This window comes from Castor canadensis, chromosome 8, assembly GCF_047511655.1.
Source record: "Castor canadensis chromosome 8, mCasCan1.hap1v2, whole genome shotgun sequence".
Lineage (NCBI taxonomy): Eukaryota > Metazoa > Chordata > Mammalia > Rodentia > Castoridae > Castor > Castor canadensis.
In genome coordinates, this window is record NC_133393.1 from 20,774,254 (window position 1) to 20,791,943 (window position 17,690).

The window sequence follows — 17,690 nt, forward strand, 5'->3', positions numbered from 1 at the left end:
TACTCAATATTTTAATAGAGGACAGGAAGTGGAAATAAAATAGAAGGGGCACTGGAGAAGTAATTTTGACTACTTATATCACCAACCCCACAATCATCCCCTTTACTGCCACAATACTATTTAATTTTTGGAGAAGGTATGTAGGCACTCTGGATCTCTTTTCTTTTTTGTAAATTAGAAAGCTATTCGAAGGTAGGAGACCATTTCTTACCCACCCCGGACCTAGTAGTAACTGGCTACAAGTTATATTTAGAAAATGTTTACTGACAGAAGGGGTAGACCTGAGTCTGTAGTTCTCATCCTGTTATTGAAATGGGACCTTGGTCAAATAGGCAGGTAGCTGTACAGTAGACACCAAAATTTGCTTTGGAGTTTAAAGGTTTGCCCAATGCTCCAGGTTTAACCTGTATTTTGAGAGGGTTGGTCCTGATGAAGTGGGCGTTGTTTATCTGGACCTGTGATTGATGTTTGTATGCAGGCCTCTTTTTATTTTCTGGAGATGCGATGCTACTGTTGCATAACAAACAGCACGGATAAACTGTAGTAATCGTCACAAGGATGGCCTGGGACCAAAGATTTACCGCAGCGTCCCTTTGGGAAAGTGGCTCTCCAAAGGAGGGGCAGACCGGTGGCTGGAACTGCTGGTTCCTGCGTGCACTTTGCGACTTGACCTTGCCACAGTCTCTGTCCTAGTCTGGCCTTCAGTTACCTCACCTGTAAAATGGTGGGGTTGTCACAGCCGAAGATCCTGGAGCTTCCCGCCAACCCCAGGCTTTTACTCCTCCCCTGGAAGGTGGGGGCGGGACGGGGTAGCAGGAGAAGCTCTAGCCAAAGGGCCACCCCCCGCCACCGCCAGCTCTTTCCTCCTTTCCACTTCCAGCCCGCTTGCTCCACCTCGATGAGGTCACGCGGGAGACGTCACGGGTTTGTGTCGTCACAGGAGGACGGCCGTCGAGAGAGGAAGGGGCGGGGCCTACAGGGCGGCGCGTGCGCAGTGGGCGCGGCGCGGGAGGAGGTTGGAGGCGGCGGAGAAGCGAGAGGCGGCGGCGGAGGCGGTGGCGCTGGGGGGGGTGGGAGGGGGGGGAGCGCGAGAGTGAGTGAGTGGCTGAGTGAGTTTACCCCTATGAGGCGGTGAGAGGCCCGGGGCCTACCTCGAGGAGCGGGGTCGCGGCGCCGGCTAGCAGCGGGGCCCCTCCCGGGCCCGGCGGCGCGGCGGCGGCTCGGTTGTGAGGAGGCGGGGAAGCGGGTGTCCGGTCCCGCCATGGAGGGCATGGACGTGGACCTAGACCCGGAGCTGATGCAGAAGTTCAGCTGTCTGGGCACCACCGACAAGGACGTGCTCATCTCCGAGTTCCAGCGGCTGCTCGGCTTCCAGCTCAACCCGGCCGGCTGCGCCTTCTTCCTGGACATGACCAACTGGTGAGCCTGTCCCGCCGCGCCAGCGCTGGCAGCGGCCTTCGGGCCCCGAGGGAAGGGAAGGGACATCCGAGCCCCGCGGCGGGGCGGGCTGGGGGGGCAGTGAGGTGACCCTCCTTCCCGGCACGGGGAGGACGAGCAAGGGAGCTCCAGGGGTGAGGGGTGAAATTTGGGGGCTGAGCGGGGCTGGAGGAGAGTTAAGAGGTTGGAGGGGAGGAAGGGAGACTGGGCGGCGGGGAGTTCGCGAGGTCCTGCAGAGAATTATAGGGCCCGAGGAGCGTGGGAAGTGGGGAGAAGACTTGGGATCGAGGCATAGTGGGTAGACTGGGAGGAAAAGCATATGGTGTTAACTGAGTAAAAAGCACAGGAAATTTGGGAGTGGGAAAAAGGTGGGGTTTGGAGTCGGGCTGAGGATGACGGGATTGGAGGTAAACTCTGGGGAAGATTGTTAGGTGCTGTGAACAAACGCGGGGCAGGGGAGAGACTTGGGAGTTAGGAGCTGAAAAGAACAGATAAATTGTGTGTGTGTCTGTTTCTATCCAAGGAGAGATAAGGAAAAAGGAGTATTTGGGGGAAGACAAATGATAATTATGGTGAGAAAGATGACCTTTTTTCCCTCTTTTTTAAACCATATTCCTTATATATATCAAAAGTCAATGAGATTTGGGTTGCAAAAGAGGATTTATTTTTTGCACCTGTCTGTCTTTGTCCACAAGTGAGAAAGATGGCTTATTTGAAGAATTGTGTCAGGGATAAGTGGTATCTGCTAATGGAGGACCGGGAGTTTAAACTGGGAACAGGGACTGGGAAAAACCTTAGGAAAAGTGGGGGAAAGTAGATAATCTTGGGGAGGGAACTTTTTGAAGGGACAGAGAACTTGGAGAAAGGCCTCTAGAATATGGGGAATGTAGAGAGGGGCTTATTTGAAAGAAAATGGAGTTGTTAGACCTTTGGGAAACTAGACAACTTAAGCTGGGAACCAAGAATTTTTGGCTTTCAGATAGGTTGTAGAAGACTGAATTGGGGCAGACTATCACACGTAAAGGAGTGTTTCTTGGCTTTGGAAGCAGCACTTGGTATTTTTGATAAGCAAGACTTCCCTCTGTTCTCCGAGTAGGGGTTGTCGAGTTCACTCAGGGTGAGGGAGGGAATGGAGAAATGTTTTCAGGTGAAGCAGCTGATCTTTCTTTGGGTGAAAAGCAATGGGGTGAATGCCCTTTGCTCTGTGTTGGGCCTTCAGTCCCCTGACATGTGGAATCTTGTTTGTCTGGGCATCCCTTGCACAGTTAAACTCCCCTTTATTTCCACATTCAGTAAATGTCTCAAGCAAAGCCAGAAAAGAAACTACAGGCCTAGTTTTTATTCCATTTCTCACCTAGTCCTATCCAGGATGATGCTCATGGGTTAATGGGAGCCTTGTAGCTGTCGTGAACCAAAGGTGGTATGTGAATTTTTTTTTTTCTGTGCAGCATCTATGACAGGTCCTATTTTATTTTTAAAGCCAATCTTTATAGCAAGAGTGAGACTGAATTTTTAGGTGTTGTGCTGTTGAATGAAGAATATCTTTTTTGGGGGAGTTTGAACTCAGGGCTTCATGTTTGACAGGCAGCATGAGTGCCAGGAGAGCCACTCCACAGCCCTCATCTGTGAGCTCTGCTTGTATCTTTTTTTTTTTTTTTTTTTTTGCAGTGCTGGGGTTGGAAACCCAGGGCTTCCGGCATGCTAGGCAAACACTCTACTGCTGAACTGTACCTCCAGCCCTTTGTTTGTACCTTTCTTGTACCTTTCATGTTGTGATGATCTAAGACAAGACAGCTTACTATAGTTTTCTTACCACCAACCTGTAGTGGTTAAACAGAGAGCGACAGGGGTTATTGAGTACACTGAGAACAGTTACTACTCTGGTGTAATTTAGAAGTAGTCATATATTGAGGTGAGTTGATCTTTTGCCTGTCTACTTCCCACCCTCAGCTCTTTTTCCCCTTTATACTAGTTCAGCATAGGAAGGTTAGGTGTTGTAAAAAGTAAGGAATAGGGCTGAAGGTGTAGCTCAAGTGATTGTCTGCCTAGCAAGTACAAAGTCCTGAGTTCAAACTCCAGTACCACACACACAAAAAAAATAATAATAAAAAAATTAGGAACTGTGGATAAGAAAAAATAACTTAAAAATACTTTTTTTTTTTTGGCAGTATTGGGATTTAAACTCAGGGCTTTATGCTTGCTAGGCCAGCGCTCCCTTGAGCCACTCCACAAGCTCTGTTTGCCCAGGGCTGGCCTTGAACCTCAATTCTCATGACCTCTGCCTCCCAAGTAGCTAGCATTATAGGCATTAGCCACCAGCGCCCGGCTTAACTTAAAAATACAGGTAGGTTCTAAAAATTCTATTTTCGTTTTTAAATAAAATGCTATTAAGTTCAAAGACAAGGAGTAACATGTATAATGATCTCATGTTACCTTAATCTAAAACAAGATACTTTTCTCAGCAAAGGAGTGAGCCATTTAAAAATTCCACGCCCCCCAACCAGGTGTTGGGGAGCAAATTCAGGACCTGTAGCATGGTAATAAACTGAAAAACCTCCAAGCTCCTGTTTTTTTTTTTCCTGTGCTGATGATCCAATCCATGGCTGTGCACATGCTAGGCAAGCACTTGTGATCTGGTTTAAAGCAGTAGGAAGTCAGTATACTTTTAGGATGTAGGCATGAAAGCTAGTTAGCTCCAATTCTGTACTTTCATTCCTATGTTGACTTGTCTAAATTCATCTTGACATTTTTTTAAAACATGCCAATCATAATTAATGACATCTAATTAAATTTATACAGATAGGCATATATACATACTTGATCAAAGTATGTGTGTGTTGTTAAATTTGTCATTTAATGTCTAACTTTGGCAACTGTTGAGATAGTGCTAATACGAATTTCCGAACTTGCTGTGGTTGTTAACCTTTTGAATTGAAGATGATTAACTTTACTGTGACTTCATAAATGTCTGCTCTGAGTTATAATAACCACCATTCAGCTGTCTAATGACTTAAAAATAATGTGTTAAGTTAAAAATAATTATTTTAAAATGAAGATCCAGTCTTCTAAAATGAAACATGAGTTGGAAAGATTGTGCCTTTGTTTAAAAAAAGAGTAAAGATTTGTTTTTTTGTTGTCATTATTGAAAAACTGACTAAATTGAATGTTTTGTCCTATTAATTATTTATCCTTTTATAAGGATATACTTTTGTTTATTTACTTATTTTGAGATAGGATCTCACTATCTCCCTGTGTAGCCCAGGCATATCCTCCTTATTCAACTGTCCAAGTGATGGGATTACAGCCTTGTACTAACCACTGAGTGTGTCCAAAAATTTATTTTTGACTAAGATAGACAAAATTATGTAGATATTTCTATTTACTTAATTTACAGCCAACTTTTTTTTTTCATTTGAATAATTTTGTAGTGCTTATATCTGAGCTGCCAGCCATGGTGCTGGAGATGGATGGAATTGCATTTTAACAAAGATAGTAAGTTTTCAGTTCTTAAGTGAGTAAATGGCATGATACAAAGGAGTGAGAAAAGCCAAACTGAGGGCTGGGGATGTAGCTCAGTGATTAGAACACTTGCATAACAAGCACAAGTTCCAGGGTTCAATCCCTAGCGTGGCAAAAGCCTAACTGAAATGATTTGTAGATTAGTATAATTTCCTATGGGTGAAATGCCTTGCAGAGGCACTGTTAGGCTGGGAATAAAGAATTTGTAATTCTAGCCAGGCATGGTGCATATCTGTAATCCAGCTACTGGGGAGGCTGAGGCAGGAGGACCTGAATGTGGAACTCTGAAATTAAAATTGGCTTTCAAACTGGCTTTGAAGATTCTTGCAGTTTCATCTGACCCTTCCAAAATAGATGTGTCTTAACTCTTTTTATCCTTAAGGGCATAGATTGGAGTTGTACCTTATTGTAGTGTTTACTTTTCTAGTTAGAATTATGTCAAAACTAAATCTCCCTTGCTGCAATTTAAAAGCTTTTTTTCATTTCCTCATATCCTCCTTGGGGATGGAGAGCATCTAATAAACACTTTCCTTAAGAGATCAGAAAGCATCTATTAATTCAAATTAGTAAAAGGTTTTCAATGACTGAGAAACTAAACATGTTCAATTTAATGAGTTCACGTCTTTTAACGTAATCTCATATATATATAGATATATATCTATATATATATATCTACATACCTATATATAGATACAGAGATATCTATGTATATATTTCCAGTGGAAACCAGGATTCGGAGTAGAGTTTATATATGATTTTTTTTTTTTTTTTTTTGTGGTATTGAGGTTTGGATTTAGGGCCTATACCTTGAGCCATTCCACCAGCCCTTTTTTGTGATGGGTTTTTTTCCAGATAGGATCTCATGAACTTTTTTCCCAGGCTGGCTAACCTTGATCCCCCTGATCTCTGCCTCCTGAGTAGCTAGGATTATGGGAGTGAGCAATCATCACTGGGCTTACATGATTCTTTTTTAAAAAATTGTGGTAAATTATCTATAACATAAAATTTACCATTTTAGCCAATTTTAAGTATATAGTTACATAAGATTTTAAGCTTACTTCTGGTCTTCAAAGGTGTTTCCTCTTGTTTGTGTGTTCAAATTAAGTTCTTTAGCGTTTGTAATAAGGCAAATGACACTTCTAGATTTTTAAGAGGACATTAATTTAGGAGTTAGTATTGGACCTATTTCTCAATATAGCTGTAGATAAAACATCCTTTACTAACATACACACAACATTGACTATTGTTTTTGTTAGACTAGAGTTGTGCAACCTCCAGGTATCTTCAGAGTGCAGTGTGTATGTTTTGTGTGTTCCCCACCCCCACCCCCGGTGGTACTGGGATTTGAAAGCACTTGGTAGGCAAGCTAACGCTACCATTTGAGCAATGCCTCCAGCATGCTCCATTGCATTTTTTTTTTCCAGTACTGGTACTTGAACTCAGGGCCTAATCCACCAGCCCTTTTTTGTGATGAGATGTTTTGAGATAGGGTGTCATCTATTTGCCTGGGTTGACTTTGAACCGTGATCCTCCTGATCTCTGCCTCCTGAGTAGCTAGGATTACACACTTGAGCCACCCAGCACCTGGCTCTGTTGCTTTTTTAAGGGGATTGGGAGTTCTTGCCTTGACTCTTCTTCTCCCCTCCTCCCACACTCCCCTTCCCCGCCCCATGTTATTTATTTTTTTTTGAGACAGTCTCCATATATAGCCCAGGGTGGCCTTGAACTCTTGATTCTCCTGTTTCTGCTTTCCTGCTGGGATTACAAGCCTGTATCATAGTGCCTGGCTTCTTTTCTGCTACTCTTGGTTTTTTAAGTGGCACCTACAGTTTGGGATTCTTGGTATAATATGAAATAACCAGAGTAGCCAAATTCATTTTAGCTTTTTGTTCTTTTTTTGAGACAGTCTTACTGTGTAGTCCAGACTGACTTTAAATTCACAATTTTTCTTTCTTGGCCTCCTGTGTCATTTTAATTTTGAAGAAACACAGTAAAAAGTATATTGTTGTCCTGCAGAAAGTGTTTTTATTGTGCCGTTGCTGAAGGACTTTAATTTCCAATCATAGATCAAGTCAGAACTGATCACTATTACAGACAAGGGCAGACAGAGGTGGTTTCTTTACCATCTTCCATCTACCCTCACATAAAATTTATCTAGCACATAACAGCAGAAACTAACAACTAGGCACCATTTAAACAAAAATATTTTTGGTAGATCCTTAGCAGATAGTGTAAAATAAAACTTGAGGGCAGCTACTATCATTATTTGCTGTCTAACAGGAAATTCACTTGTGTGAAACAATCAAAAAAGTTGTGGGATAATGTGGAAATATTTGTATGTTGATTCTGAATTAACTGAATAAAATGTCAGAACAGATAGAAATGAACTGAATCAAATAGAACCCGGGATTCACAAAGATTATGTGCCTCCTGTGAACAGGTTGCTTTTTTAAATTTAAGTTTGAAAATGCTTTGGAGATTAGAGCTGGTGGAAAAACACCATATTGTTGTGAGAAGGTGTTTTCTTCTTTTGGCGGTGGTGGTGGGGGGGCTGTACTGGGTTTTGAAATACTGCTTGTTAGGGAGGAGCTCTACCATTTGAGCCACTCCACCAGCCCTAAAAGGATTTTCTGAGTGAAGCCAGGAAGGAGCAAGATGATCAGGTACCATTTAGAAGGTTGCCTTGGCTAGGATGTGAATAATGAAATCAGGAGTTTATTTTTATTTTTGGTTTGTTTGGAATATTACTGAGATTTTTTTGGGCAGTGAGATGAAATTGATATCCCATAAAATTAACTGCTTTAAAGTTAACAGTTCCATGGCATTTAGTGTATTCACAATGTTATGCAACCATTACCCATTTAAGCAGTTGTTCCCATTTCCTTCTGTTCCTGAGTCACTGGCAACCAGCAGTCTTGAGTTCTGTCACTATGGATGTACCTATTCTGGCTATTTCTTACAAATAGAATCGTGTAGTGTTTACTTTTTTTTTTTTTTAAACTCAGGGTTTCCTGCTCAAAAAAACAGGAGTTGTATCACTTGAGCCACACTTGCAATACTCTGGTTATTTTGGAGATGGGAACGTGTGTACTATTTAACAGGCTTACCTCGAACAGTTATTCTCCTGATCTTAGCATCCCAAGTAGCTAGGATTACAGGCGTGAGCCACTGGTGCCCGGTGTATTTTACCTTTTGTATCTGACTTCTTTTCATTTAGCATACTCTTTGTATGTGTGTTGTATGTATCAGCCATATTGTATGTATTAGCACTTCATTTCTTTTTATTGCTGAGTAACATTGCATTTTATGTACATATCACAATTTGTCTATTTGCACATTTTGGGTGTTTCTGTATTCTTGGACATGTGGATAGTGTTGTTTTGTTTTTTGAGGTACTGTGTTTGAACTCAGTACCTCAAGCTTGCTAGGCAGATGCTCTGCTACTTGAGCCACTCCGCCAGTCCTGTAGTGCTGCTGGAGTGTGTTTATACATGTATACGTTTATACATGTATATGTTTAAGTACTTGTTTTCAGTTCTTTGAGTATATAACTTGGAGTAGAATTGCTGGGTCATAACAGTTATTCTGTATTGGACTTACCAAACTGTTTTTCACAGTGGCTAAATGATTTTATATTCCTACCTGCCATGTATGAGAGTCTGTCCCATTTGTTCACATTTTTACAAACACTTAACCTTTTTTGTTTTTGTGGTACTGGAGATTGAACCCAGGGCTTCATGCATGCTAGATAAGCACTCTACCACTGGAGCCATGCCTGCAGCCCATCCATAGTGATGGCAAGGAAGAGCCAGTAGATTCACAGCCAAGCCTAGGCTACATAGGAAAATAAAACTCATGTCAGACTGAGGCAGAGGGAGGGGCACCTGTAGATGAGTGTTTTTAAGTCCTGGGTAGGGAGCTTAGCAGTCAGGAATACTGGCTTTGCAGATAATCCCTCCCACCACCTTCTGTTTTGCAATTATAGTCATGTTAGAGAACATGAAGTGATGCCTCATTATGATTTTGATTCTCATTTCCATAATTAGTAACGATGCTGAAAAACCACATCTTTTTATTTTTATTATGTTGGCAGTATTAGGGTTTTGAATTCAGGGCCTCACACTTGCTAAGCAAGTGCTTGAGCCACTCTGCCAGCCCTTTTTTGGTGAAGTATTTTTCGAGATAGGGTCTTTCAAACTTCCCCAGGCTGGCTTCAAACCATAATCCTCCTGATCTCTGCCTCCTGAGTAGCTAGGATTACAGGCATGAGCCACCAGCACCCAACTGAAAAACACTTATGTGTTGGCCATTTGTATGTATTTTTTGTGGACATATCTGTTCAAATCCTTTCCCCATTTTTAATATTGGGTTGTTTATCTTTTTGTTCAGTTGTAAGAGTTTTTTTTTTTTTCCCCCTACTTTTTGATGTGATGGGGTTTGAACTCAGTTTCATATTTACAAAGTAGGTGCTCTATTGCTTGAGCCACGCCTTCAGTCTATTTTGCTCTGGTTACTTTGGAAGGCATCTTTGCTTACTACTAAGCCACCACCAATCTCCCCCCCCACCTCCGTTACTTTGGAGGTGGGGTCTTGCAAACTATTTTCCTGACCTGGTCTTGAACCATGATCCTCCTCCTGATCTCAACCTGTCAAGAAGCTAGGATTAACAAACTTGAGCCATGGGTGCCTGGTTCTATAAGAATCTTTATATATTCTGGATAGTAGACTCTTACCAGATACATGATTTTCAATGTTTTTTTCCCATTCTCTGCATTGTGTTTTCACTTGCTTGATAATGTCATTTTTTTGAGGGGGGTGCAGTTTGGTGTTTGAATTCAGGGCCTTGCAGTTTGCAGTTGCTAGGTGGGTGCTCTATCAGTTGAACCATACCTAGCCCCCTACTCCTTTTTTTTTTTTTTGCTTTAGTTTAGTTTTTAGATAGGGTCTTGCTCTGGACCTGCCTCAGACAGCCATCCTGTGTAGCTAGGATAACAGGCATGCAACATCGTATCCAGGTTATTAATTGAAATGGAGTATCAGTAATTTCATAACTTTTTGCCCAGGCTGTTCTCTAACTGAGTTAGAGAGGTAGAGTTGAGATCTCTACCTCTTCTAGTAGCTGGGATTATAGCCATGGGCCACCTCCCTGGAGATAATGATCTTTTATATGCAAATGTCTTTAATGTTGAGAGGTCAGTATCAGTTTTTTCATAGCTGGTGTTTTTGATGTCATATCTAAGAATTTATTACTAAATCCAAGATAATGAAGGTTTACCTTTATGTTTTCTTTTAAGTTGTATGTTTTTAGTTTTTAGGTATTTTTTTCCATTTGGAGTTTTATTTTTTTTCAGTATTGGGGTTTGAGCTCAGGACCTTCATCTTGAACCTTTTGTGATGTTTTTTTCCGAGGTAGGGCCTCCTGAACTATTTGCCTGGGGTGGCTTGGAACTACTCCTTCTGATCTCTGCCTCCTGAGTAGCTAGGATTACAGGTGTGAGCCAGCAGTGCCTGGCTTGGAGTTAATTTTTTTTTTTTTTTAAATATGGAACACTTCATGAATTTGCATGTCATCCTTGTGTAGGGGCCATGCTAATTTTCTCTGTATCGTTCCAGTATGTGTGCTGCCCAAGTGAGCACTAGAGTTAATTTTTGTGTGTGGTGTGAGGTGAGCACTAACTTCATTCTGTAGAGCTTAATTTTCATCATGTTTTATGCTCTGGAACTAGCTTTTCACTGACTCTGCATTAAGCATATCCTTACTTGTATACTCTGTTGTCTCTGATCACTAAAAGTTAGGCTAGGTAAGTGTTGCAGGGTTTTCTAGTGGGGGAAAATCTTAGGGATGTTCTGTTGGTACCCAAAAGTAGGTGTGTCTAAAAACCTGCCTTATTCCTTTACCCAAGCCAGCTTTTCTTTCTGAATTTCCCTCTTCTGTTAATAGCTTCACTGTTCTCCTAGAAATTAGTCTTGTAATGAGTTATCACCAAGGCTGTCCCTTTCCTTGGTACTGGTGCTGGTGCAGTCTGTGATCAGAAGATCCTCATTTTTGTGCTTCAAATGGAAAAAATCCAAGCAGAACACATGGATGGGGTGAGGTAGGATAGCTTTATTGAGAGAAGGGGAGTCATCCGTTCTGCCAGGTGAGGAAAGGGAAGAAGAAGAAGAAGGGGACATGGTGGGCACAGGTGGAGTCCACTGGCAGAGAGAGAATGCTTTTCTTTTTCAGGTGGCTTTAAGACCTATACTACCCCATGGGAGGGCTGGCCCACGAAGTTCCCACCCAATAATGAACGAGTGGGGAGGGACATGGCAGTTCCCAGCCACAAACCTACATGAGCCCCAAACTTTTTCTACTTTTAGCCTGCCTCAAACTTCCCCTGAGAGAAAGTATTCCAAAAATTTCTTTTTTGGGGGGGTTGCTGAAGGGTGATGATCCATCTTCAGTATCTGCTTCAAGCTGACAAGGGGCAGCAGATTCTACCTATAAAGGGAAATTGTGTCTCCTATTTCTTTCTCTTGGGGCTCATTTGGACACAAGGTGTCTGAATTACTGCCCAGCATAGTTAAGGTTTCTCATGGAGATCTGGGTTGCTCATGGAGATCTCATTTGTTTGTAGAACTTTGTTTGATAGCCTTGTTGCCTCATGGTTTGGGTCCCTAAAGGCTTTCATTTTGAAAGAGATAAATCTCATTTAGAAGGCATGACCTGAACATTTAACACTGATAGGAGCATCAGAAGGGGCCCTGCCAGGTGTGGCAGGAAGGACAAAGTAGTTTTGAAAAGCGACAGTCTTACGGTTACTTTACCTATAGGTAAATACCTGTAGCTATTTTTAACTCTTAGCCGGCCCTGTTTTTTGGACTGTAGTTAAAGGCTGAGTACATTAGGGGCAAGGTGTACCAGGGACCAGGTGTTAGTTCAATTAGTGAGTAAACATCAATGAGTCAGTTCTGTACAGAAAGAAGGCTCACAGCATTCCTAAGCAGAAGTTAGATACCATTGAAAGTTGTATTGGCTTTGTTTAAATAGAAGGCCTTGGCCAAAGACATGAGTTTGCTTTTTGCCAAAAGCCTAGAAGGCTTAAATATTAAAGCATATGCATAAGAGTACCCTTTTAAAAAATCACTCACCTTTGGTTACTTTTAGAGGTCTGGCACAATTCACTCCATCTGGATCTGGAGAATTCCCCTCATTTGTGCAGTCCTTTTGAACTGTCTTAGGTGGCTGAACACCACTTGTTCCTCTGAGAATTTGGGGGACACTGACCACTCGGGGGTCACATCCTCTTAAACTGTTTCTCTGAATATTTTGCCAGTTGGGCAGTTCTGTCCCTTGGTGCAGCAGGAGTGCTCCCCTGGAAAGTCTAGAAAGTCAGATTCTGTCCCAAGAAGGAGGGAGACTCAAAACAGATCAGAAGTCAGTGCTAATGTGACCTTTTTGGCCAAATTAAGCAACAAAGTGATTTATAAAAAATATGGTTCTTAGCCTGGGCTTAATCTTACTGCTTGTCCCATAGGAGATGTACTGATACTTTTATATTGCTGTAAAGTGTTAGCAGTAACAGTTACAGTATTTTTATAAGAAGAATACAAAATGACCCTAACACTTAAAGTTTGTCCTGAGTGATAGATAAGCACTTGTCTGTGAATTTTCTTGAAGTTCAGGACTGTAATGACAAAACTCAAAGTAACCATGGTTAATTACAATTTAAACCTTGAATTTTGGTTAGTAAAGTAACAAGTACTGACAGCTAAAAACCCTAAATTTTTCAATGGTTAAGGGAAGGCAGTGTTAGTAATTTAAAATAGCCCCTATTCTGATGTTCAATTATATGTATATTATATATATAAAATGATGTTTATCTAGTGAATGTCAGATAAACCAATGTTTACCTGACACATGTCAGGCCTAAATGATAGAACTTTTAGCATTTGTCATAAAGAGTAGAAATAAATGTCAAAGATCTTATTAGAAGGTATCTTAGATAAAAGAACTATAGCTGCTTACATGTGTATACTTTTAACTCTGTAAGTGATTTTATACTATTTAGATACACGTATAAGGCACTAGGAGAACTAATTAAGGAATTTTTACTTAGTTTAAACTTAGTTCCTTTAATGTTATTGGAAAAATACCTTAGGTTTTTGTGTCTGGCATGAGACTAATTTAAGCAGGTTGTAAAGAATAGGAAATGATCTTAAATGGGTTATGAAGAGAACTTGTCATCTTATTTTGGTTAGTAGGATCAAAGCATCTTCAATACTTAAGGATACAGCCAAATGAATATGTTGGCTTTCTTTATGCTGGTTGGTGGAAAGAGGGAGAGAGAAAGGGGAGGGGGAGAATCCATTCATCCCTCCACCCCTGCACGAGGGCTCCTGAATGGAATTCCCTATGCTGGTTGGTGGACAGTGAGAGAAAAGGAGAGGTGGATAGTTGCCCTTTTGGAGAGAGAAAAATGAGAACTTTCTAGATTCTCAAAGCATCCCTCTTGAACCTTCTGAAAGCCTCAACACAGGTACTTTTGACCTGTTTCCCTGACACATCTGTGGAGCAAGCGAGTGGCAGGGTACCCTGGCTTCGGAGTTGGCCATTCCCCCAAGGGCCAGCCTCATCCACTCCAGCACAGGGGTTGTTTGATGGGATGTTGATTCTGAATGTTGACTCAACTATTAAGACATCAGTGCTATTAGGATCAGTACAGAATCCAAGTTCTGTACTAACCTATCACTTGTGTTAGTTTTTATATCAGGCCATGGGGTTGTAGTCAGCTTGTAAACTGAGAAAATGGGAGAACATGTATAATTTTTAATAATAAACCAATTAAGAATAATGTCTCAAATAATTAGATATGGAAACAGAGATAAGGGGTTAAGTATATTGCTACATCTGGAGGGATAAGCTTCTGTTTGGTTTTGGTAAAATTTTATATTAGCCTACAGTACCAAAAGATCTTAATAGTTATTTTGATAAAACAGAAACCCATTTTTAAATACATATTAACCTTAGAAAACTTGTAGGCAGATTTTAAATTATAAACCTACAAGTTTTAAGACCTTAATTTGTATATTGAAATAACCTTTGTAAAAACCCAAATTTAAAAAAAGGTTTTAAATAAAGCTCTTAGTTAAAAAAGACATGGGAAGGAAATTAAATTAAACCACCTTTTAATAATAGCATTCTATGAGAATGCATAGGTCAATAAACAATTATAAGAGTTAAATGTAAATTATACTCATGGTAGAATAAAACAGATTGAGATTATTGTTAATAAAATTTTCTGTAGTCCTAAGGCTGAGAATAACTAGGCCTGAGAGATTATTGTTAATAAAATTTTCTGTAGTCCTAAGGCAGAGAATAACTAGGCCTGATTGGGGTTAGAACTTTAGATAACCTTTGAGATATTTGTGCACGTTAACTTTATAAAAGTAGCTTAAGAACCATCCTAAAGACATCTAAACACATACACAGACACGTAGATGTTATGACCTAGGCATGCCAATGAATATAAGCATGTATAAGGAGCTCGAAAAGTAAAAATTAAGTGGCCACAATTGGTAGGAGATAAAGACATAGAGAAAACACGCACAGTGACACAGAATACATTAATTCAGTGTACTCTTAAATCATTTCTTTGTCATTATTTTTAGAACATTAGTCAGCTAGATTCCTAAGTAATTTATAATAGATTTTTAATATAAATACACTTTTTTGGGCCAATCCTTAACAGATTAATGTAGTAAAAATAACATGTATAGAAATTATATTAATCTAGAGAATTTTAATCACAAGTTATAGTTTTCCTAGAGTAAGGCAAAATGGTGCTCGACACATGGTGGCATTTCCTGTGACCACATGGACTCTCCAAAGCGTCTCTCAGTTGGACACAAAGACATTTCATGAAACATACAGGCTCAAAATAGCAGTCTGTTATAGGGATAAAAGACATCTCCCCCTGAGAGACAGATGTTCATGAGTTAGGCATGCTAATGAAAGACCAGATAAATTAAAGCAAGCCAAGGTGGGATTTAAAAGGTTTTGTTAGTGTCCAGTTTACACCAGGTGTTTATAATTAGATCTTGGATTTTTCTTATAAATGGGCTTTGTTATCACCTACAAAGCCAAGAATCTAAACCCTATGGAACCCAGCCATTTACAGATCTACAGTTTGGAAAGGAACTTAAATTTAGAATTTGACATACTACTTTGAGCTATGGAGAACAAAATTTTATTAATTTTAAAACAAAAATAATTACTTTTTAGGAATAAAACCTCTAATTAAATTGCCTGTTTAAAATGGTTGCATATAAGAACCCATTTTCTTTAACCTCTTGGGTATAAGCCTAATTTTTTCAGCAGAGAACAGTTAAAGTTAGAATGTTTTTAAAGGTTTATTGCATTTTAGAATAGTAATTATGATGGACAGCATTAATTAGCACTATATTTTGGTGTAAAAAGATGACATTGTATTAATTTTTTCTTTTAATTTTGCTTTTAGAATAACTGAATTTTAAATAGGTTACAGTGCTTTTTTATTATAGATATAGTTTATGGGTGACCAATGTTAAATCATGCTTTAGAGAATTTAAATGTATTTAACATTTAAGGACAGTAACAAGTAATGCCACAGCTATACAGATGTGACCTATATGTTAATTTAGATTTTACCTTTGGAATTTAGAATCTTTGGCTAAGATAGGCAGGTAGGTGGGTAAGAGAGTGGGTCAGAGAAAGAAGACAGAGAAGGGTGTGCAGATAGGAGGAAGGTGGTTTGGTTAGGCATGGGACTTTGGTCACCAGAAGTGGTGCCTCATCTGCCTTGTACCAGGTGCCCCAAGCTCCCCTGGTTTCCCCACTGGTGGTGGAGCTGTCCTGCCTTTGCATTCCCCATCTCAGCTCCCTGGAAGCCTTATAGCTGGAGGCTGTTGAACAGAGTCTTTTGGCCGGTGCAGTGCCCGAGCATGCACAAGGCGGTATCTATTGCAGCACATACGCTGCTGCCGCTGTTGCCCCCAAGGTCATGGTCACTGTGCTTTGCCCCTGTGCTCTGTGGTTTGCTAGGCGGGGCTTCCAGCCAATGCTGAGAAGCAGCAGGGTGGGGCCTGTGCTACTGTAGACCTGAGGGGAGGGATTGTAGGATCGCACCCTATGGCCACGGGCCTGGAGGCTCTGCTGAATGGTGCTTAGACGTCCAGGAGGGGTGGGTTCTGTGCCAGTGGTGGTAGGTGTATTGGGGGTTCTGAGGGGCCTACTCCAGCCCTCTGGAGGTGGGACTTCTGGATCTCCAGAGGCATGGCTTCCAGGGACGGATAGAGAAAAATGTGTGCATAGCTATCTGGGAAATTGTGCACAGATGTCGTGAACCGCAGGTGTGGTTACCTTGAGTTGCCAACTGAGTAACCTTGCGTGGGCATTGTAGTGAACCATGGACATGGTTTCCTTGAGTGGCCAGCTGGGAATCCACATGGCCTGTGCCATGCTGCTACTTGCCCCAAGGGGTGTCCCAGGAAGCCGTGTGTGCACTCCTGTCCCCAGACACCAGGGGTGGCTGGGATGCTGCACTCAGGATGGGGCACAAGGCTCCATTCCCTTTACCGCTATTGTGCCCTGACAGGTGTAAAACCTGTAGTTTTATGTCCCTTCCCCAACGGGGGATGGGGCGGGCATCTGCAAGGGGCATGCAAGCCTCCCACCCCACAGGTATTAGTTTATGTGCTCCCTGTCCGTGTGGCTCCCTCCCCCATTTTTTGAGCAACTGTGCTTTCCCAGGGCAGGCCTTGGAGTAGGGTCTTCCAAAGTACAGGGAAGGAAAGGATGGGGGAGGGGAGTTTAAGGGTTAGGGAAGGTAGGGTTGGAGAAAGGGCAGCTAACTTTTAATGTGGTCCACTCCCTGGGGCAGGATCAGGGAACTTGGACATGAACCCTGTGTCTTGGGATGCTTGTGTGGGCTTGTGAGTCCTGCCAGCAAATGGCGTCCTACCATTCAGGGTGCTCCAAACCAGTCCCAAGGATCAGGTGAATGCCCCAGCGTGAGGGTCCTCTACCACCCAAGCCATAAGTGGTGTTTGGTTCTGAAGCATCAGGTTGTGAGGCATAGTACCAGAGGCAGAGAAATATGAATTAAAATAAAGATTAGCAGAGATAGCATATTGGGATCTCACTGGTCAGTTTCTCCAGGCTGGCTTCCCACAAATGTTGAAGGAACACAACACAGGGTGCTGGTGCAGTCTGTGATCATAAGATCCTGGATTTTGTGCTTCAAATGGAAAAATCCAAGCAGAGCACGTGGATGGGGTGAGGTAGGATAGGAAAGGGGATTCACCTGTTTTGCCAGGTGAGGAAAGGGAAGAAGAAGAATGGGGCATGGTGGGCATAGGTGGAGTCCACTGGTAGAGAGAGAGAGTGCTTTTCTTTTTCAGGTGGCTTTAAAACCTACACTACCCCATAGGAAGGCTGGCCCAGGAGGTTCCCACCCAATAATGAACAAGTGGGGAGGGGCATAGAAAACCAGCCAGGCAACCTACATGAGCCCCAGACTTTTCCTACTTCCAGCCTGCCTCAGTTCCTTTCTACTTGGATTTGGCTGTCTCTTTTCTATGTTCCCTGGCACCACCTTAGTTTGCTAGGGCCAAGTTTAACAAGGTAAGACAGGCATAGTCTCCAAATTAGTTTTCTACACCTGGTCTTCTCTTCCTTCCCATCCATTTTGTGGACATAACCACCACCAACTCAA

General features: G+C 41.8%; 1 protein-coding gene and 1 pseudogene across 3 annotated transcripts in view; one reads left to right on the forward strand and one right to left on the reverse strand.

Moving 5' to 3' along the window:
* The first annotated feature begins 1,075 nt into the window (after positions 1-1,075).
* Ilrun (inflammation and lipid regulator with UBA-like and NBR1-like domains) overlaps positions 1,076-17,690 on the forward strand; it is a 99,406-nt gene continuing 82,791 nt past the window's right edge. For all 3 annotated transcript variants that reach the window (XM_020164132.2, XM_020164133.2, XM_074082400.1), the window contains exon 1: positions 1,076-1,419. In XM_020164132.2, the coding sequence (XP_020019721.1) occupies positions 1,262-1,419 (158 nt within the window). In that variant the 5' untranslated portion in view covers positions 1,076-1,261. The remainder of the gene's footprint in view (positions 1,420-17,690) is intronic.
* Positions 10,493-10,593, reverse strand: LOC141426050 (U6 spliceosomal RNA; annotated as a pseudogene).